The 24,128-nt window shown below is 35.9% G+C and overlaps 1 protein-coding gene across 3 annotated transcripts in view; it reads right to left on the reverse strand.

Annotated features, from left to right (window-relative positions):
• The window catches only part of CERT1 (ceramide transporter 1), a 173,253-nt gene that overhangs the window by 107,835 nt on the left and 41,290 nt on the right, over positions 1-24,128 (reverse strand). For all 3 annotated transcript variants that reach the window (XM_069096249.1, XM_069096248.1, XM_069096250.1), the window contains one exon: positions 18,325-18,441. In XM_069096249.1, coding sequence (XP_068952350.1) covers positions 18,325-18,441 — 117 coding nt within the window. The remainder of the gene's footprint in view (positions 1-18,324; positions 18,442-24,128) is intronic.

The following is a 24,128-nucleotide window of genomic DNA, read 5'->3' on the forward strand; positions in this document are numbered from 1 at the left end:
GAGATCAAGCAGATGGTGTGGCATTAGGAAAGAAGTAGGAGGGTTTGGCTGAAGACAGTACTGATAATAAAAATGCCACTACTGCTACTTTTACTTCAGTACAAGAGAAGCCTTAGAATATGCTATACAGAGCAGGTTGTCTATGAATCCTTATTAAAAAAAGTAAATTAACAAGCCAGAATGACTACTGCAAGTTTTAATTGCCCATTCCCAAGCCTACTAGGCTAGAATGCTAATGTGCAATAATTCAGGGGCTCCCAATAGCAATGTATGGTTCTGAAATTTGGAAAGGCATTATGCCAAATGCCATGACAAATGACTATTTTCATTTGATTGCCACATAGGATAGCCAGATGGGAGAAGGCAACTAGAAGGACTAAATGTATGACATGAATGTATGACTAGAATGCAAACATGAATGAGCATCATGTTTGCCTAGCTAATAATAAACATGCTAATTATTTAGTTCAATTTCTTCTTGAAAAGGCAACACTACCATCTTGAATACATGGCCATACATGAAGTACTGCCTGTAATCAAAGACCATACATCTCTAAGTGAAAATTTTAAAAATCCCATCTTTAGGAACCAGTCAGAGTATACTGTTTCACCTTTTCACAAAATTGGGAGCCGTATTAGCTTGTCTAGAAAATATAAAGGGGATAGAAACAACCAACAAAATAAACAAAACCCCAAACAACCTGACAAAAAATAGCCTGATACACTTAATTGTGACCTTGCTGAAAATAATGATACTACTACCAATAAATAGTGGCTGAGGGGAACATCCAAATTATCACCTCTCCAGTAAGATGGGGACTACAACAGGAAACCCCAACAATCCTCCCATCTTAAGGGGTAATTCTTATTTGTTGGCTTAGCACTAAACAAACTGTTCAGGAAAATTAGGGGGAAGAATAGTCCTTGACAGTATACAAAGGGCATGCCACCTAGAATCTAATTTGTCTTAACACTTTGTCATGACACTCATCATAGAAAAAATATTACAAGCTGCCAGAAAGAAGTGCATGTATTGAGGAACTATAGTCAGGATCACACATAAGACCCAGCAACTTTACTATAATCAAGAGATTTTGGAACATATTATTCCCAAAAGGCATAAAAATAGAACTATAATCAAGAATAATTTACCTGACTGGTATTATTTTATATTCATAGACACAAATTAAATTTATAGGAAACTTCAAGCTTAAGGGTAGGGAAGTCTGAGAGGTTTTTCTGAATGTTGCATTTGGGTTGGGTTTTGAAAGACGAGTAGAGATATCAATAGACAGAGAAGAGGCAACAATATGGGTAAAAGTACAGAGGGGAAAGGGCTATGAGCAGTCAGTCCAGTTTGACAGGAGCATAAAGTAAGACCAAGTAGTGAGAAAAAATGGCAAAGAGAGGTTGCAATTACTTTCTCAAGAATTTCATCCAGGTTAAGGAATACAAGCTTAATTCTATAGGAAATGGGGGACCAATGAAGGCATCTGAGCTGTGGAGTGACACAATCAGAATAGGCATTAGATTAACATGGCAGTGTGAAATGGATTTTATAAAAAATTAGAGCTGGGCAGACTAGTGAGGAAGCCAATAAAATTGCCTGATGAGAGCTACTGAGGTCAGACAACTAGGGTGGGAAAGTATGGAGGTGAACAATAGGAGACATAAATCAAAATAAAAACACTCACTTTGTACCTGATTAAAATTTCCTCCCAATCTAGCAATCCTGAGTTCTTGGCATAAATAAAGACAGTATTTCAAAATACAGGAGAGGAAAGAGTCAGCTGACTTAAGGTAAAATATTCTCAAATCAGATTCTAAGATGAATTCTTTGATTCTATGCTATGCGGCATAAGGATGACAAATATATAAGACCAAGAGCTCTTCCCTGAAAGATCAACTGGCTAAAGAATATAAATTTTCAAAAGGAGAATTACAAACTTCTGACTAAATAACTAATAAGGGACAAGCCAATAAAGAAGCTCTAAGGTTTCATCCCACAATCAGCAAATTAGGAAACACGACAAAAGATTGAAAAAAAATCCATTGGATAGTTTATGAAAAGGCTGGGCACTCCTTATGGAACTGTGAAGAATTCCAATCATTAGTGACTACTTTTATACCAAGATACCAGGGCTAGGTATATACAGCAAGGAAGTCAAATATAGAAAGAAAAGCCTCACATACACCAAAATATTTACAACAGAACTTTTTGTAGTACCAAAGAAATAGAAACACAGGAGGTACCCAATCAAATGAGCAATGAATAAACAATGGTGGCATATGAATGTAGTGGAATATTATTGCATTATAAGAAGATGATGAATATAAAGATGTAATGTGAAATAGAACCAGAAAAATATTATACATGATAATCACAATCAACTAAATGCAAAGAATAACAAACTCAATGCTGTGCAATAACCAAGTTTTCTATATTATTATAATATATACATAGATACATAATACAACTATAATAACAAAGAAGAGATGAAAAAATGTGCTTACCCTTTTTTTCTGCAAGATAGGTGGTACTACTATTACAGATGCAACATTACAAATAATGTCAGACTCAGTTTACATATTGATTAGTTTGGCCTGCCTTCTACCTCTCTTCTCTACTTTTTTAAACTTTGTTTCCAGAGAATGCCGTTTTGGGCAGAGGAGATGGGAGTGAAATATTAGGAAATAAAAGTAATATAAAAATAAAAAATGAATTTAAATTACAAACAAAAATTTTTCTATGTTCCATGCTTTGTTTAATGTTTATAAAAGTTTTTATTATCTTTATGGAAAAGTAGAAATTCATCAAATTCAGATGTTTCCAGGGAGATTTTTGTGTGGAGGCAAAATGAGAAATAGAACCATCACAAAGAAGCCTTCAAGACTTGAAGCAGTTGTGGGAGGACAAATATATTGATGTACTACTGGTAGAACTGAGAAGAAAATCAGCCATCCTAAGAGGAATGCTACTTGGTACTATACCCAAAAAGACAGTAAACTGGGAGTTGTTGAGAGGGTAGAAGGTGGTATAAGGAAACCTCCTTCATTATTTTAAGCAAGGTGCCCAGGTAAGCCACCTCTTCATTTCTCACCTGGCTGCATTCCTCTAGACTTCATTATTCTACTCACTGCCTACTCCTCTCTTTAGTTTCTTTGTATTTGCTGTCTTCCTTCATTAGACTGCTCTTAGAGGGTAAGGTTTATCTTCTGTCCTCCCCATTACTTAACACATAGCCCGAAATATAGTAGGTGCTTTATAAATGTTACTGACTGACTTGGAGTAACTAGGGGGTACAATGGATAAAATGCTGGACATGGGGTCAAGAAGACCAGGGCTGAAATTCTAATGCTTAGTAGATATGATCTGGAAAAAGTCATTCAAACATCTCTAGGATTTAATCTCCTCATCTGAAAATGGGGGAAAATAACAGCACCCACCACAATGGGTTGTTATGAGACTAAAATGAGATAACATATGTAATGCGCTTTAGAATCCTTAAAGAACTACATAAATGCTACTTATTATTACTATGATTATACTTAACAGACAGATACCACTACTAAGTTTATACAACAAAAAGAGCAAAGAGAGAAAGGAACCACATGTGAAAATATTCTGTAACACTTTTATTGTTGCTGTTGTAGTCCAAAAAAAGAGAAAAAGAAAACAAAGTGGGAGTGGATGCTTAACAAACAGGTGAGAAACGACTAAACAAAAAATACATTAAATGTAATGGAATCTTAATGTGCCTTGAGAAATGACTAAGGGGATAGATTCAGAAACACCTAGGAAGACGAGTATGAATTGATGCAATGAAATAAACAGAAACAAGAACGTAATTTACATAATAATTACAATACTGAAAAGGAAAATAACTGAAAGACTGGTAATAAACCATGCTTCCTACTTCATTGCAGAAATGTGATAGATTAATTGCACAGGAAGAGATATACAGTTTCAAATAGTTTCAAAATGCACGGATCTGTTTCTTGTAACTATACTTACTTGTTACAAAGGAGCACTAGTGAAAACAAGATACTAAAAAAGGAAGAAAAAAAAGCAATCATAAAAAAATACACAGAAGAGAGCACTATAAAGCTCAGAGGGGGGCACAGACAAGCAGGGCAGTGTTGTAACTACTGTGTTAAATTTGAAATAAATTTGAAGTTGTATGCAGGAGCGATTTGCAGTTTTCTTTTTCCATTCTCTTTTGCACAGGGACATTTTTGTTGGTGTTTGTCTGGTTTATAATATCAAAAGTGGGGAAATTATTGAAACCAATCTGTATGAGCCCAGAACTTTAATAATAGACCATGGGTTATAATTTTTAAAACCTAAGACTCATAAGACCTTTGGTATTTGAATGGTGACACAGACAGAAGAAACTACACAAAAGTCAGGAGCATGTGGTTGTGGCAATCTATTACTGAGGGAAAAATACATACCAATGAGATTACAACTTACACTTATATTGCCCTTTAGGGTTGGCAAAATGTTTTCCTGACAAGTCTATGATACTTAGTCAAGATTGTAATTCAGGCCTTGAACTAAAAACCATTAACATCTCTATTTGAGATCAAAAAATAGGATCTCAGAGACTGGTTAACAACTTGGCCATGATCATACAACCAAGGGTTACAGGTGGGAAATAAATCCAGGTCCACTGAGTCACCATGGTGCAAGTGACAGAGAAGTGGTCTTGGAATCCAGAAAATTTGGTTTCCAGTCCTACCTCTGACACACACAACTCTGTGATCCTGGGCAAGTCATTTAACCCTTTCAGTGTCCCCCAGGTGACTCACCAAGACTGAAAGCTACCCAACGATCACTGATTTTTGCAGAAAAAAGGCATGCTCATGGGACGGAGTAGAAGCATGACCTGCGAGCAGCTCCGGCTTTCCACCTTCCCCAATCAATGTAAAAAGGGGACTCTGAACAAACTTTGGAGCCGCAGAACCCACAAAATGACACAGAGAAGCTAACCTCCTGCTGACCAGCCTGGCAGGCTGGCAGGAATTGGCCAGCACAGTGCTCTGGGATCCGAGCCCAGGCCCCTTTGAGCAGAGTTTTAGCCCCAGGGTGGGCCTGAGCAGCCGCTGGCAGAAAGAACTCCAGATCAGCAGCAGCTGTGGCTGTTTCCAGATTTATCAACACATAGATGCGAAGGACAAAGTGAGAGGTCAGTGCAGTCTGGACTTTGGGAACCAGTAAGTGGGAGTGCATGGCTTTTGCCCCCCTGGCAAGAAGCCGCTGAAACACCTGCACAGCCAGCCAGCGCCACGTGGCAGCTTCAGCTCCTGGCCTGCAGAGTGTAGGGGGACCAAGCAACAAATCTGAGGAGGAATCACTCTTGCTTTAACCTGTTTGGATCTAGGCTGCAGTCTAGGGTGGAGATCCTGGGGCGTGTCCAGCTTGCCAGAGCATGTGGAAGCCTCAGAGAGTGAACCCATCTAATACTTCTGGCAGCTGAGAAAACCCTAGCATTTGGGACGAAAGCTGCCCTGTCAGGTGGCAGAGTCCTACTGTGGCAAAATGCCCAGGGGTCAAGTGACTGAAGGGCGACATGACCAGGCAAAGGAAACAAAGCAGAGAGAAGATTCCAACATTAGACTCCCATTTTGGGGACAAAAAGGAGAAAAGCATGGAACAGGAGGAAGACAGTGAAGTCACAACTCCTGCACCAAAAGCTTCAAAGGAAAATATAAGCTGGTTACAGGCAATAGAGGACCTTAAGAAGCAGATAAGAAAAGTGGAGGAAAAAATTGGGAAGACAAATGAGAACGATGCAAGCAAATTATGAAATGACAGTCAACAGCCTGACTGAGGAAAATAACACCTTAAAAAAAAAAGACTAACTCAAATGGCAAAAGACGATCAAAAAGGCAATGAGGAGAAGAATGCCTTAAAAAGCCAAATTTGCCAGATGGAAAAAGAATCTCAAAAGCTCAATGAGGAGGATCATTGCTTCAGAATTAGACTGGAGCAAATGGAAGCTAATGACTTTATGAGAAATCAAGATGCTGTTAAACAAATCCAAACAAATGAAAGAATAGAAGGCAATGTGAAATATCTCATGGGAAAAAATGCTGCTACTAAGGGAGCTTATCATAATGGATATTCAGCACTTGAGAATCTTTGTAAAAATGCTATATAGTAGGAAACATATTTCTAAAAATTATTTAGCAAAAGCAGTTGAAAATAACCATTGGTAGTAGGATGTCTATATTTTAAAACTTTGATTTTTTTAAAAAATGAATTCAATACAGTTTTGAGTTTCACTGCTAGAGGTTAAGAATGAAGATGAAGAAAATTCCTCTACAACATCCACTGATGTGATTTCTAGAGATAATAATCGTAATGCTAAAATTTGGTGGTTGGGCCAAGGAAGAGGCAGGGGAGAAATTGCGAAGAGTCTAGTCTTGGAAAAGACGTAGGTGAGGCAAGTCCAGGAAGGACCTCACCTGGAATGGGGGGGAAGGCAATTTGGACACACTGTACCTCCAGCAATCTTGGTTTTCGCTTTCACTGTAGGTGAGGGGTGGTTCCCTACTCTGCACCACCCCCAGGAAACTCTGTGATGGTGGCAGTAGCTAAACGACTGGGTTTCTTGGTTTGCATCTCCAAGTCTTTAGTTCTCTCAACTCCTTTTCCATCTATTCTAGACTTCTTTCACCTTGATGCTGCCTTGCTTATAATACCACTCTGATTAAATTATTTCAGATCCATCCCTTGCAACCAACCCAAAAAGCATTTATTAAGTATCTGTGCTAAGTGCTGAGGATATAAGGAATGGGAAAAAAGTCTCTGTTTCCCAGAAGTTCAGTCTAACTAAGAAACAACATGAAAACAACTATGTATGAACAACACACAGTAGAGAATAAAGTGGAGATAATCAATAGATAAAAAACATTAAGATTAAGGAGGATTGAGAAAGGTTTATTGCATAAGGTACTTTAGCTGAAAAGTGAGGCAAGTCAAGGAAGCTAAGAGGGGGAGATAAGGAGGGAGAAAATTCCAGGCAAGGGGAGAGTCACTGAAAAAGCTACAGTCAGAAAATGGTGTGTCTTAAAGTGAGGAAGGGAAAGAAAGCCAGTGCAATTGGACTGGAGAGCACAGAGGATAAGGAGATTGGAAAGGTAGGAAAGGATTAGAACACTAAACACAGTTTTATATTTGACCTTGGAAGTGATAGACATCACTGGAGTTTAATGAATGGCATACCATGTGGGGACTGGGGAGAGGGTCATATGATCAGACTTGTGATTTAGAAAAATTAATATGACACCTAATTAGAGGATGGACTTGAATCAGTAAAGACTGGAGACAGGGTAGATCAATTGGCAGGCTACTGCAGAAGTCCAGGCATGAGGTAATAAGGGCCTATACCAGAATGGTGGTACTCTCAAAGAGGAGTTAGATAAGAAAGATGTTTTGAAAGCAAAATTAACAGAATTTAGCAACAGAATGGATAGGGGAATTTAGAGTGAGAGGTCAACAATGACATCTAGGTTGAGAACCTTGCTGCTCTCTCCAGTAATAGAAAAGATAGGAAAAGGGAAGGGCCTCAGAGGAAAAGAAAAATTCAGTTTTAGACATGTTGAATTTATGACGTCTCCAGGACACCCAATTTAAGATGTTTAAAAGGCAGCAGGAGACTTAAGCCTGGAGATTAGGTGAGAGATTAGGCCTGGGTAAGTAGATCTCAGAATCATAAACATAGAGATAACTGAATTCATCCAACCCACCAAGGTGTTGTAAAACTTTTTTCCCCTATTCTACACATGGATACCATTTTATAGTACCTGGATGGAAGGATGCCTTGGAGGAAATAAAACAAGTCAGACTCTATAGTGATCATCTGGGTACACTAGCACACCTCTTCTCCTCCCGATCAACATTGAACATACTCTGAAAGGATGTATCTACACTGTTGCCAAGAACCTCAAAGGCATTTTCCTACTGCTCACTCATCTGGCACATTATACAGCTTCATTTATTACTGTCCCTAATACTCAGCAGTTGTTACGGTATATAATCACTCTCTTCCAAAAGATAGAAAATTTTAATACTACATTTTTCAGAATGGTTGAGCCGTATCAGTATCATTTTCTCCAAATGAGAAATGTACCCTACTGTATTAAAGGTACATAACAAAGTACCTGGTCTAATTACCTACACAAAAAAAGTTATACCATATTAACTGACTTACACTAGTATTCATAATACAAAATTAATTTTAGGAAATAATTCTATATATACAGGCATACAAAGAATCTCTGGGTAGTTGTTATGAAATTTGCCAAAACTGTCGGTGATCAACGCTGGGAAAACAGAGTCAGTATGATTTTATATAACTGACATTTAAAACCTGTTAAGGAATAATAGCTAAATTCAGCCACATAATCATTTAGTAACAGTTTTCCTTAGAAACAGGCAGATCTAATAAGCTTGTGTCAAATGAAATAATGAAAAGAAATGGAAGCCTTTAGTACCTACCTCAAAAACAAAATTATCTCCTAAAAATGAGACTAGAAAGTTAGTAGGTTCACCAAGTTCTACATAAGGTTAAGGACAACAGCAAACAAGTTTTAGGGGAAAAAAAGGTTCAATAAATCAGTCTTTTAAATGAGAATTTACTACATTCCATTTTTCATGTACTTCAGTGGTTTCAGGTGTGACAAACTTTTTGTGACCCCATCTGGGGTTTTCTTGGCAAAGATACTGGAGGGTTTTGCCATTTTCTTCTCTGGCTCATTTTACAGATGAGCAAACTGAGGAAAACAGGGTTAGGTGATTCTCCCAGGATCACCCAATGAGTAAGGGTCTGTGGTCACATCGGAACACAGGTTTTCCTAACAACTCCAGGCCCGGCACTCTATCCACTTCACCACCTAGTTGCCCCACCCCCTGACCATTTTCCAAGTAGCCTGGTATAAAACACTTTGATAGGATACTAGAGAAAATTAAAAGACTTTCATAAACTTTACTTAGAGGTAGAAATCTCTACAACTTAATGCTTCAAATTGGTAATTAATTACTCTAGTCTTCATGTTAACACAATACAGAACATTCACACAAACTGGGATATCTAATGGGCTATCCTGAGGTACACAAATCAATCAATCCTGGTGGCTGCAAAAACATTAGTTAGAAAACAAAAATTGTTTACGACTTGGATACAAAGTATCCCTATAGTTAATCTGAGTATGTTAAAATTATCATTTGGACTGGAGAGCCAAAAATGGGCAGAATCCAAGTGTCTTAGGACCACTAGGATTTCAGAATTTATTCAAGGTTTTAAGAGGAATGTCACCAGAACCCCTATCTTCCTTCAAGGAAACTAGCTCAGGTGACACTTCCTTACACAAGACTCTCCTGATCACCCAACATGTTATTGTCCCTCCTCTCCCATCAGTTTATTTTATCTATCTTCTATATTTACTCATCTGTGCACGTGCTGTATTGCCTAGTAAAACCGAAATTCCTTGAAAGCAGAGGCCATCATTTTTATATCTGTATCTCCAGCGTACCACAAAGTACCTTACATATAGTAATAATGCTTAATAAACACCTGCTGTTTGATTTTCACCATGAGTATCTTAAAAGTCTAAATATTTAAATTTTTTCCAGTAATTTTAAACTACTTGGTTCTAACCAAATCTTCAAGCCAGATTTTGTTTATTTTTCTTAGTAAAAACAAACTGGTTATAATGTACAAATCAGTACTAGATAAAATAAAAACAAATGACTTAGCTATTCTCAACAATACAATGATTCAAGACAATTCCAAAGGACTCATGATGAAAAATGCTATGGATCTCCAAAGAAAGAACTTATGGAATCTGCAGGGAGATTGAAGTATACACTGTTTTTCATTTTCTGTACTTTTTTTCATGTTCCCCCCCTCTTTGGTTCTGTCTTCTTTTACAATATGACTAGTATGGTAATATTTTTTGCATGACTGAACACGTATAAACTATATAAAATTGTTTATCATCTTATGGAAGGAGGTAAGGGAAGGAAATAGAAAGTTTGGAACTCAAAAAAAATTTTTTTTTGCTTTTTGGAGGGGGGAGGTCAGGGCAATTGGGGTTAAGTAACTTGCTCAAGGTCACACACCTAGTAAGTGTTAAGCATCTGAGGCCACATTTGAACTCAGCTCCTCCTGACTCCAGGGCTGGTGCTCTATTCACTGCGCCTCCTAGCTGCCCCCAAACTCAAAAAATTTTTAAAATAAATGTTAAAAAATAGTATTTATATAAAAAAGACAGGGAAAGAACCTATTTGGACAAAAATATTTATAGCAGCTCTTTTTTGTAGTGGCTAAGAATTGAAATTGAAGGGAATCAATTGAGGAATGGCTAAACAAGCTGTGGTATATGATTGCTATAGAATATTATTGCTGGATGTGCTACAAGAAATGACAAACAGGATGATTTTAGAAAAACCTGGAAAGACTTATATGAACCAAAGCACAGTGAAGTGAACAGAACCAGGAGAATGTTGTACACAGTAACAACAATACTGTATGACAAAGAACTGTGAATGACTTAACTACTCTCAGCAGCACAATGATCCAAAACAATCCCGAAGGACTAATATGAAACATACTCTCTGCCTCTTGATAAAGAACCGATATTGTTTGAATGAAAGCTATTGCTATTTTTCACTATCTTTCTTTAATTTTTTCCCCCTAAGTCTTCTTGTACCAAATGATTAATATGGAAATATTTTACATAATTGCACATGTATGTCTTATATCTGATTGCTTATCATCTTGGGGAGGGGAGAGGGGAAGGACAGATAGAACTTGGAACTCAAAACTTTAAAAACTTTTTTTTTAAGTAGTGTAATAAAAAAGATAATGTAATAACAAAAGGAATCAATAAAAATTTTAATTAAAAAACTGGCTTTACATGTAATTGGGAAAAAAATTTAAAATTGAAAAAAAATCAGTACTAGAGCTATAAAAAATCCTAATACTATATCATACCACAAACTAATCCTACAAACAATACTTACAAAGCAGCCTTGGAAATACTTATAAGATTCTGTTAACAAAAGTTAACAAGAGTAGTAGAGGAGAAAGTGATGATAAATAATATAACCAATGTACATTTGTCTAGTTTTCAGTTTTGGGGGGTGGTTTACAAATTTTTCTCACTCTTCCCAACCCCAACCTCACATTATTATTTGTTGCTCAAAATACTTAATACAATGAAATTATTAACCTCCTTAAATCCAAAAATATGTTCAAAAAATATTTGGTGATGTTATTTTTTAATGCTAATAAGGAACTTATAAACATTATTAAAGGTTAACTTAGAATTAAGATGAAGAGATTTAAATAAACTGCAAAGAAAGCACTTTTTATCAGACGCTCCTTCCTTTACGCTATTACACAAATGTCATAACCATATTTCTGCTGTAGTTTTTGTTTTGTATCATGAAAACAGTATCTCATACATGCTTTTATAAAAAGGTGAATGAGCAAAAGTAATTATATCTCAGGGTAAAAGCTAGAATATTAATCTCAGTAAAATTCTTTATAGATGGCAAAGCTAATCAATAACTCTTCAGTTAAAATACCTATATTCTAATTCATAAATAATGATATAAAGCACTAATTAAGTGCTCAAGATGTGCTGAGTACTGTGCTAAACACTGAGAATAAATATAAAACAAACATGATAGTCCTTGCCCTCAAAGAATATATTCTAAAAATAAAGCCAAGAGCCAAGGGGAGCTGGAAAGGAGAAGGAAACAGCAAGGAGGGCTGGTTCCCAGTAGGATAAAGCAAAAGTTCACCTTTCAGAGCCCAACAATCCTAAATCACAGTACAAGTTTTGGTTACTGTGGATGGTAGAGAATAGACATGAAGATGATGGGCACAGCGCAAATAGCATTCTGTGTAGATGAATGGGAATTCACATCAACAAACATTAAAAAGCAGTATGTGTAGTAGGCACTCTAACACTCTTTGGGGATACAAATACAAAAAAAGGGCAGCAGTAAAAAAAAAAAAAAAAAACCAGAACACATAACAACAGTCCTTGAATACAGGGGGCTTCCATTCTATTGAGAGTACACACATAATGTGATGACCAACTTTGATAGACCAGACTCTTCTCAGAAATGCAGGGCTACAGGTAAACTCCAAAAGACTCATGATGGAGAGAGATGTCTACATTCAGAGAAAGAACCAGAAAGAACAGAATTTGAATGCAGAATGAAGCAAACTACCTGCTCTCTTTCCCTTTCTTGTTCGGTTTGGTTTCCTCTTTCCCATTTTTCATTTCATCCCTTACAATCCTTTTTCTCAACCAGACCAATGACTAATGGGAAAGTATCTACAGATCCTATACCTGATTGTATGCCGGCATGGGGGGGGGGGGGGGGGGGGGAAGGGAAAAAATTTTGAAACTCAAAGAACCTGCAATTGAATCTTGTAAACTCAAAGTAAACAAACAAATTAATAAAGAAAAAAAGGGGAAAAAAGAGAGTACACACATAAGTAAACACTTGATAATGTGAGGACTGTTAACTAGGGAATTCAGGAAATTCTTCCTAGAGGAAGTAGGACCTAAATTAGGCCAAGAAGAAAACTAGGGCTTGTAAGGCAGCAAACATGAACAAAAATACAAATAAATACTGAGATTTTAAAAAAATTCCCATTCCTCTTAAGTTAGTACTTTATTCCCATGATTAGTTTTGCTTAAACTATTTTGAAATGGCAGCTAGGTAGCACAGTTGAGATAGCAGTGGGCCTAGAGTCAGGAATGCCTAAGTTTACATCTTGCTTCAGACACTTACTGGCTATGTCACCCTGGGCAAGTCACTTAACCCTATTGATCTCTTTTTCTTCATCTGTAAAATGAGTTGGAGAAGGAAATAACAAACCACTCTAGTATCTTTGCCAAGGAAAAACCAAATGGGGTCACAAAGAGAGTCAAACGTGACTGAAATGACTTGAACAAAAATTATTCTGAAGTAGCCCTCTTCTACTCTACTGCCTCTTTTCTCCCCCCCCCCCCCAAATGTCTTTGTCAATCCTTTCTCTAGCTGGGAGATTTTACTTAAATTACTGATTTCTCTTCCTTTCATTTGGTTGTCTACTTTTTTCCTTAGTTAAGTGGTTAGGTTCAAAATATTGCTTTTTTTTTTTTTTTTTTGCTTTTTGGAAGGCAGTTGGGGTTAATTGACTGGCCCAAGGTCACACAGCTAGTTTTTGTGTTGTATCTGAGGCCGGATTTGAACTCAGGTCCTACTGACTCCAGGACCAGTGCTCTATTCACTGCTCCACCTAGCCGCCATCAAAATTCCTGCTTCTTTTGCTACTAAAATATACACACAGTGTGAGTGTGTGTGTGTTGTGCCCCCTTTCTTTTTTGAAAATATTTTTTCAGTTATCAAGCATTTATTTTTTTCTATGCCCCACCCTTCCTGACCCCACTGGAGAAAAAAAAAACTAAATCAAACCACTGAAGTACATAGGCATATTCAAGCAAAAAATAATCCCACATTGGCCTTGCCTAAAGACACTTTATTCATTCTGCAATATTAGTCCATCACCTCGGTCATGAGGAGAGCAATATTGTTAATCCTCCTGAATCACATTTGATCACTGCATTGATTAGTTTTTAAATATTCCAGAATTGTTCATCTTTAAAATATTAATGTTATAGTATAAATTATTTTCTTGGTTTTGCTAACATCAATCTACATCACATAACTGATTCCAGTTTTCCCAGGTTTCACTAAAACTTTTTATTCATTTATTACAGTAAAATAGTATTGCATTACACTTATGTCATAATTTATTCAGCCATTCCCCAATTAGTGGACACCTACTTAATTTCTAGTTCTTTGCCATTACTAAAAAGAGCTATTATAAATATTTTTGTACATATTGGAACTTTTAATCTTTCTTTGATCTTTCAAGAGTATAGACTCTTGAGTAAATCTCCCTACCACTTCTGAATGACAATTACTTTGAAGAGTTTACAATTCTCTTAGTCTTGGCAGGATGTCATCCACAGAAGAACACTTGCTCAGAACAAGTGCTTTCACTCCTCCTATATTAATTACATTATGAGTCCCACATCCCATTGCAGGAATACACCTTTTCCCAACTTCAGTAGGACCCACTCCTACCATCTTGGGTTGCTACCATTTCATATCCTGAGTATCAAACCCTTCCTTTCTGTTACATAATCTATTCTCTTTTTAACTTCCCTTTTTACTGAGACTATATGGTAGTAATAACTGAAATACTTTACTCTTTGGTATATACTAGTCCATTCCCTTCTGTATTATCTAAAAATAGTTTTAAAAATAGTTTCGTGCTATTTGAATTTCCTTTCCTTTATATTTCAAAGTCTCTCCTGGCTGCAAGATCTGCTGTTACTAGAATGGTTAGATCATGTGTTCTTTTAATGGGGTTTTTTTTGGTTCTCTTCTATATCAGACTCTTCTCTACTTCAGTATTTTTTGTGTTCCAAATATGATACTTTCTCTTTTGAATCTCTGAAAAACTTTCCACTGTAGATAACATTTTTCTCTCTTAATCTTCTAATTTATATTAAAATTTTAGCTTGGAGAGCTAAAAATTCTGACATTAGTTCCACTGTAACTCAGAGTATGATCCCTACTGTTCTTTTGTGGATTTCATTTTTCTTGTGAACTATTCTGCCATTTCTTATTCTTACATTGTACTTTCTTGGGATTCCACAGAGCTGTGTTTCATAAAGCACTAGTTTGCTTTGCCTTCTATTTGTAGAGAACTCTATTCTCTTTTGGGGTTTAATGATAATCCTTTCTTCTAGTTTAAGGATACTCTGTTCATTCTCTAGATATCTTTAGGATTTCAGGGTTGGTTTTTTGTTGTTGCTGATGTAGTTTTTTGCTTATATTCCTCTGGTTCCTCACTTTTTGATTCCTTTCCCTTTGACAACAGGTACAACTCTTGGGTTGGACTACAGAGTTTAGCACTCTCCCATGATAGGGATTTATGGTTCCCTGACCTGGGATGCTGTTCTAAGTAGTTTCTGAAGGAACAGAAAGAACTGGATCTAGCTGGATTCCAGTCTCCTTTTCCTTTAGCCACACACATTGGCCCTCTGCCCCTTGGCTCTTAGTCCTTTTTTCTCTGGCTGGGCTCAGTTACCACTTTCATAAGGTTGGGGGTAGGATAGGGAAGGTGTTCCAGACACAGTCATTGTGCTGGGGGTCCTTAACCTTGAGGTCAAGCCTCAGACAAAAGGCACCATACTCCCTACCCCAGGAGGCTGGCTGAATTAGTGACTGCTGCTTATTACCAGTGTGAAGTGGGAAGGGAGGGGTGAGGAATGCCAAAAGTTTACAGCACAAAGAGATCCCAATGTGAGTCCTAGGCACAAGCACATTGGGCTGCTCTATGCCTATTATGAGATGTGAGTTTCAAGAAAAATTGATCAATTTTCTGACAGTAAGTCAAAGAGAAGAAAACAGAAGATGTAAGATTAAAGGACTTCTAAGGCCAGAATAAAGAACAAAGCTTCTGAAATGCCATACAACTGAAAAAAGTACAGCAAAGACACTACTTAGCACTTTTACCCTCTTTCCCCCTCAAAAAAACTTGACTGAACCCTGAACTATATCTTCCAGAGTTCATGCTATTCTGGGTAGGCATGAATCGAAATCAAGCTGTACCAGTGTATCATCCTGGTTAGCTGCTTGATAAACCTATTGCTTCTAGTATTAGACAAATAAAGAAAACAAAATAGGGTCATTATGCTTTTTCATTCTTCATAATTAATGGTATTGTTTTAGAACTCAGGAACTTGTTCTGTCAAACTTTGGGCCTTAAATTCAGATTCTCCTCTTTGGAAAGAATGTTGGTACAAGATTACTGCATGCAAATTTGTCATATAGCACTAAAAATTAACAGTAAAAGGTGAATTGGCAAGAATACAGCCCTTAGAGAGAAACCAAAAAGAAACTGTTACCACAACTGCAGCACAGTCCTGAGGGCAGAACACTGGTCTAAAGAATTACAACATTAGAAGCCATTTTTACTCAGTGAAAGACCCAGGATAAGTTACACTGTCTGATTCTTTGTACAATCATCGGTAAAATGTGGGTAATACTTGCACCAGCTGGTTCTCAGAGTTTTTCTAAGAAAAATACTTGAAAATTGGCAAAGTTTATCCACATATGTATTACAATGATGATTCTATAATTCTCAAATGTAGATTTTAGAGAATTTTAAAATAGTTTAGAAAAGATCTGCTGATAGGACATGTCAAGTAAGAATTCTTGTATATGGTAAAATGCTTAGTATAATCTAACAGGAGTCAGATTTCTTCACTTTGGCTTACAACATTCCACAAAATTTAAACCCAAACTATCTGTAAAAACATTAACCTTTAATCAAAGAAAAATAGTTTCTGTTTTTTTACCTTAAGATTGTTTTCTAGATACTGGGTCAAATGTTAGAAAATCTCTTATTTGCTAAATACTTTTGCATAATCATTACAGCAAAGCAAGAAATAAAAGCTATCTTTAACCAGTTTTCCACTGGCCTAAAAAAAGTTTATGATTAACAAAATGACAATGAAAAGTTAACGTGATTGATATTACAATGGAATGTTTTTCAAGCAACTCAAGACAGGTTGGTTTTTCTTGCATTTTTTTTTCCTGTAAGTAAATTAGGCAAGATTCATATTATGCTTCTGTGAAGAGGGACAAGCACAGACAAATATATGAACAGATAAAAAAATTATTTTAATATAGAGTAACAAGGTTAAACTTTCCTCCCATTATTCCCTATACCACAATCATTCAATGAGCCAATAATGGGATCCTTGGGCTTAATATTTAAGTTCAATTTCCACTTCATTAGTGAAAGCTGACTTTCAAATTACAAAAATGGGAGTATTATTAATTTGTATAGTAAATACCTACCAGTTTAGTAAGCAAATTATTAGTAAACTCGGTATTGCCAAATACTGCTGTTTCTGCCTTCACATCTATGGTAATCAACAACTTCTTTTCACTTACACTTTGATACAAACCATCATCATCTCTTGCCTAGACAATAGCATTTGGTCTCCTATAAAATAGGTCTCCTAATCTCAAGACTTTTCCCATACCAGTCTCTCATATATACCACTGCTGAAGTGATTTTCCTTAAACATAAATCTGACCATGTGACTTCCTTATTCAAACTCCAGTGGCTTCCAATTTTTTCTAGGATACAATATAAATTAATTACTCTTCTTTAGCTTCACAACCTTGCCCCAAAACATCTTTCCAGCATCATGATTTTATTCTCTCCCCTTCCCATGCTGCAATCTACCAAAATTCCACCTTCTATTTCTACACCATTGCCCTGGTCACCCCCCATTCCTGGAATGTATTCCTTCTTTACTTCTACCTCTAAGAATCTTTTCTCTTTAAGATGCAGCTAAAGCAATAACTTTTATATAAATTGCTTCCCAATTCCAACTATTATTACATATGTGTGTGTGCACGTTCACTTTATATTTATGCTGAACATATTTTCATTTGTACTTGTTTCCCACCATTAGAATGTAAATTCCTCACAAGTATGGATTGTGTCACTATTTGTACTTGTATCTTTAATGACTCCCATAGTATTTGGAATACAGAGGAACTTAGTACTTAGATGATTTGGTTTCACTTTTAGATATTAAGTTACTTACAAACTTAACAAAAATCTACTAACTGACCTCTAGATCAGGGATTCTTAACTTGAGGTCAATGGACATTAAAAAAATTATATTTCAATGTAATTTGTCTCCTTTGTCATTTTATGTATTTTATCATATGCCATTTAAAAACATTATTCCAAGGAGTCCAAAAGCTTCAAAAGACTTAACAATGGGGTCTATGAAACATGAAAAGGTTAAGAACCCTGACCTAAGATGGTTATAGATTTAGTAGTCTTCCTCTATGTTCCATTGTAATTTTAAGACTTAAGTTCAGTTACAGGTATGTGTTCCCCCTAAGCATACCCAAAACAGAAAAATCCAAATTAACAAAGATGTATTATTAGGAGGCAAAATGTTGCTTTGCTAAACAAATGTTAACTTTATCAAGAATTCATCACAGTAATTTCCCTGAATTTTAAATAACGATCACAACAAGGTTTTAGGTATACGTCTGGTTGTCAAATAAGGTATACTTTAGTCTCATTCATTTTTACCCCCCCGCCAAAAAAATTCTGTAACCTAATATCCTCTAAAGTTAGGAGGTTTCTTCTTCCTTCTGTATTATTAATCTTTCTGATACAAAACAATAAAGATTCATACCTTGTGTTGTTCAATAGCATCTATCCACTGTTGTCTATGATCTGGATCCTGAGCTCGTAGATACCAGACACTATCATTTACACTAATATCAAATCGGCATTCATCAAAATCATGAGGCTGCAGAAGAAAAAGGAGATAGTGAAAATCAAAATTCATCAAGCATCTCTATGCTTCATATACTAGGATGAGAACATTAATTTGAAAATTTTTATACCAACATAACTTATGCTAAGTATTCTTGATTAAGGCAATACGCAAAGATAAAAAATACAAAAATTCAACTCTGATTTCTGCCAATTAACTGTTTTGCTATCTGCTGACCTCCACTTATAAAAACAAGGTTAATACCTACTACCAAGTATAGTATTTTGAGATAATCATTCTGACTCAACTTCTTCAATCATATCTAGTTTCACTCTGCTACTGGCACAACACCAACTCAGTTTTATATTTAAAAAGTATTCTGAATTTGCTAAATAAAATAGTTAAGAATAACCACATGATTTTTAAATAAATCTTTTAATAGAAATAAAGAGACTTCCTGACAAGATGGCTACTTGAATGAGAAACAGGCGGCCCTAGAATTCATAATAAAACTATTTTAGGAAAACACTGAAGTACCCACAAGCTCAAATAATGAATGAGCAATAAATCCAATGAAAAACTACAGTAAATGATCTTTCATCCCAGAATTGCACACATACATAAAAATCAATTAGAAGCTTGAGAGCAAAAGAGAGCCTCTTCTCTGCAATGTTTCCCCCTCCCCATTACTACTAGCCAGTGACAAATGTTTTCAGTCTAAAAGACTCTGAGATGCACAGGGGCAGGCAAGAACAGAGGGCTCCCCTAAGAAATCAGGTGAGTAATCACAAAGCCCCAAGGGTGCAAAAAGTCTTTAATACTCTGATCTGAGACAACCAGAGAGGGCTTCTGAAAGTCCAGCCCTCTTAATCTCCAAGATTAAGAGATAGGAGGGTAAAATGAAAGAAGGTCAGAGTAGAAACGCAGGATACAGGGTGGTGAGGTGGCACAGTGAGTAAAGCCCCAGACCTGGAGTCCAGAGGACCTGAGTTCAGTTCCAGCCTCAGACACTTAACACAAAAAAAATTAGCCCTGTAACCTTGGGCAAGTTACTTAACCCCAAATGCCCTCCAAAAGGCAAAAAAAAAAAAGAACCGCAGGATACCTTTGGCAAGGTCAAGTTGATTTGACCTCCCACTCCATTCAAAAGCACAGAAGGGAGCAGAGCCTGTCCTTGACACAAAGATCAAATTCAGGAATTAAATCTGTAAAGATAAGTTGATCGAATAAAACACTGACCAGTATAAAAAACTACTACAGATTTAGCTATTCTCCAAAAGTAGAGGTTTTAAGTCCATTCAAGAAAAGACTCAAAGAAAAAATGGATTTTTCCAGAGGGAATACAAGAATATCTAGGTGAAATAAAGACATAAAACAAGTAACAGAAAAGGTGATATAACTCAGCAAAAAAGTGGAATTTCTGAAAATTATAACCAAGCAGAAATCAAGAACTCCATGAAATGACAAAAAAGTCATTAAACTTCCGAAAAAACTATGATTTTTTAGAGAAAGCTCAGATAATATATTTCAAGAAATCATAAACCATTAAAAAGGTTTTTCACAAAAAAAAGACCAATGCAGCCAAGATTAAAAGAAAAGGAGGAAAGTGGGGAAAAGTTTTTGTAGTAAGTTTCTCTGATAAAGACCTCATTTCTAAAATATACAAAGAACTGAGTCAAATTTATAAGAACACAAGTCACTCCTCAACTGGATATGAACAGGCAGTTTTCAGAAGAAATTAAAGCTATTTATATAGTCATATAAAAAATGTTCTAAATCAGAATTGATTAGAGAAATGTAAACCAAAACAACTCTGAGATATCACCTCACACATATCATATTAGCTAACAAGGCAGAAAAGGAAAATTATAATATTGGAGGGGATGTGGAAAAATTAGGACACAAATGCACTGTTGGTATAATTGTGAACTAGTCCAACTATTCTGGACAATTTGGAGCTATTCCAAAGGGTTATAAAATTGTGGATATCCTTTTACAAAGCAATACCATAGTAGATCTGTATCCCAAAGAGATCAAAGAAAAAGGAAAAGAACCTGTACATACAAAAATACTTACAGCACTTCTTTTTGTGGTGGCAAAGAACTGAACATTGAGGGGATGATATGAACTTCACTCTCATTGATTTTGGTTCAAAGAGGGATTAACAATCAATTAAGTTTAGGATTCTAATGTGGAAAGACAGAAAAACTAGTTATGGCAGAGGGAAAGGAGGGAGGGAGAAGCACTGTATGAAATTTACTCTCATTGGGTTGGGTTCAAGGAGGGTATAACATACTTCGTTAAGTATAAAAATCTATTGTGCCTTACAGGCAAGCGGGGGGGGGGGGGGAGAAGAGGGAAAACATGGGGGGTTAGAAAGGAGGGAAGAAGTAGTAAGGGCAGGTAAAGGGAGGGGGTGCATAGGGAGGGAAAAGGAAAACTCTTAAGGAGGGGAAGGGAGAAAGGAGAAATAAAAGCATAAAAAGGGGACGGAATAGAATGGAGTGAAAAACACAGATAGTAATCATAACTGTGAATGTGAATGGGATGAACTCTCCCATAAAACGGAGGCTCAGATCAGAATGGATTAAAAACCATAATCCTACAATATGCTGTCTACAAGAAACACATTGAAACAGGGGATATGCACAGAGTAAAGGTAAAACGCTGGAGTAAAATATACTATGCTTCACCTAAGGTAAAAAAAGCAGGGGTAGCAATTCTTATTTCAGATAAAGCAAAAGCAAAAACTGATCTAATTAAAAGAGATAAGGAAGGAAACTATATCCTGATAAAAGGCACCATCAAGAATGAAGCATTATCATTACTAAACATATATGCACCAAGTGGTATAGTATCCAGATTCCTAGAGAAGTTAAGGGAATTAGAGGAAGAAAGAGATAGCAAAGTTATACTAGTGGGGGACTTCAATCTCTCCCTCTCTGAATTTGATGAATCTAACCTCAAAATAAACAATAAAGAAGTTTAGGAGGAGAATAGAATTTTAGAAAAGAAAGATATGATAGACCTCTGGAGAAAATTAAATGGGGATAAAAAGGAATATACCTTCTTCTCCACAGCACATAGCACATACACAAAAACTGACCATATACTAGGGTATAAAAACGTCACAATTCAGTGCAGAAAGGCAGAAATTTTAAATTCATCCTTCTTAGATCATGATGCAATAAAAATTATATGTAATAAAGGCCCATGGAAAGATAGACTAAAAACTAATTGGAAACTAAGTAATTTAATCCTAAATAATGAGTGGGTCAAACAAGAAATTATAGAAATGGGGAGCCTAGGTGGTGCAGTAAATAGAGCACCAGCTCTGGAGTCAGGAGAACCTGAGTTCAAATCCAGCCTCAGGCACTTGACACACTAGCCTTGTGACCTTGGGCAAGTCACTTAACCCCAATTGCCCTGCCCTCCCCCCTCCAAAAAAAGTAAAAAAATAAAAAATTATAGAAACAATCGGTAACTACATTCAAGAGAATGACAATAATGAGACAACATACCAAAACTTATGGGATGTAGCAAAAGCAGTTCTTAGGGGAAGTTTTTTATCTCTGAATGCACACATGAATACAACAGAAAAAAATGGAGATCAATACATTGGGCATGCAACTGAAAAAGAACAAATTGTAAATCCCCAATTAAATACTAAATTAGAAATACTAAAAACAAAAGGAAAGATTAATAAAATTTAAATTAAGAAAACTACTGAACTAATAAATAAAACTAAGAGCTGGTTTTATGAAAAAACAAATAAAACTGATAGACCTTTAATCAATTTGATTTAAAAAAAAAAAAAAGACAAACCAAATTACCAGTATCAAAAATGAAAAGGGTGAATTAACCTCCAATGAAGAGGAAATTAAAACAATAATTAGGAATTATTTTGTCCAATTGTATGCCCATAAATTTGATAATCTTAGTGAAATGGATGAATATTTACAAAAATATAAATTGTCCAGATTGACTGAAGAGTAAGTAGAATACTTAAATAACCCCATCTCAGAAAAAGAAATTGAACAAGCCATCAATGAACTCCCTAGCAAAAATCCCCAAGGCTAGATGGATTTATTAGCGAATTCCATCAAACATTTAAAGAACAACTGATTTGAAAACTGAGGGGATGCCCACCAATTTTCAAATGGCTGAACAAGTTGTTCACTGTGACAGAATATTATTGTGCTCTAAGAAATGAGTGTAATAGTTTTAGAAAAACTTGGGAAGGCTTATGTGAATTGATAAAAAGTGAAGTGAGCATAACAAGGACAACATTGTGTGTAATAATAATACTGTAATAATGATCAACTGTGAATGACTTAGCCTTTCTGATCAATACAATGATGCAAGACAATTCTAAAGGACTTATGATAAAGAATGGCACCTACCTCCAGAGAGAGCTGATAGTATCTGAATTTAGATTGAAATTTATTTTTTACTTTCTTTTTCTGTTGTATGTTTTTTGTGGTGTGTATTTTCTTTTGCAACAGGGCTAATGCAGAAATATGTTTTGCAAGACTCCACATATATAATCTATATCAAACTGCCTTCACAATGGGTGGGAGAAAGAATTCAGAACTCAAATTTAAAACAAAATTAAAGTTAAGTCTAGGGGTGGAGTAGTACTTGATTGAATTATACTTGGTGAATGCTGTATTTTGAATTATGCTATATTTTGATTTTCTCTGTTCTTAATTTGTCACTGAACAAAATAGAGAGCAGCTATGCTGGTATTTTGAACCTTGTGAAGTTGCCTTTGCTTGGCATTACAGCATGGGATGAGAAAACACAAATGATTTACAATTTAAACTAGAAAACTCATAGGTTCAGATTTAAGAGCTGAAAGAGACCCCAGATGCGGATCTACTTCAACCCCTTCCTTTAACAGAGAGGGAAGATGAGGTTCAAGTAGATTACCTGATTTGTCTAAATTCACATAAGTAATAGTATTAGAGGTACAACTTAGATTCAATTCCTCCAACTCTACAGCCAGAACTCAGGAAAAAAAAAATATTCCAACCAGTGGGGCATATACATCCAAGTGCATGACAGAACATAAGCAGGTACCAAAGAAGTTTATTTTAAGCTATTTGAACAAAGTTAACACAAAAAATTGCAAACGTGTATATATAATTACAAGAATTAAATGAAAGAAAAGAGTTCACTGAATGGATGCTGATTCCTGGAGGCAGTGGGCCCTTAATTATATTGTATTATAGACAGATAGATTGTTCTATATATAGCCACCATAATTTCCAAAAGCTCCAATCTTATATATAACATGGATGCATAGATGAACTTCCAAATATTTCTCAGTGGAAAAAAATTGCTCTTTGGCAAACTTCCTGAAGAAACACATGCTAGAAAAACTACAGGACAAACTTAAACTTTTGGCAAAATGGAAAAGAGATAGCACCCAAATGCAAAGTTCCTACCAAATTTCTTCCCTGAAATCAAGGCAGTGACCTATAACTTCTAATATAGATCTCAGTTGTCACACTAATTATGTAAACAATTTTTAAAGAATTTTGTCAGAAGTAGTAGTCACTTTTCAAAAATCAACTTTTGAGTACTCCCAAATTCCAAACCTTTAAGCTGCTATGGAAAAAAGGCATGAATTAAAAAAAAAGATACCACAGATACACAACCTTGAATAACTACTATAAGAATGGCACGGCATTTATGAGCATAGCTTATTAATAAGT

Source organism: Petaurus breviceps, unplaced genomic scaffold (genome assembly GCF_028583685.1).
Source record: "Petaurus breviceps papuanus isolate PSGF00001 unplaced genomic scaffold, PetGlider_PUasm1.0 229, whole genome shotgun sequence".
NCBI lineage: Eukaryota > Metazoa > Chordata > Mammalia > Diprotodontia > Petauridae > Petaurus > Petaurus breviceps.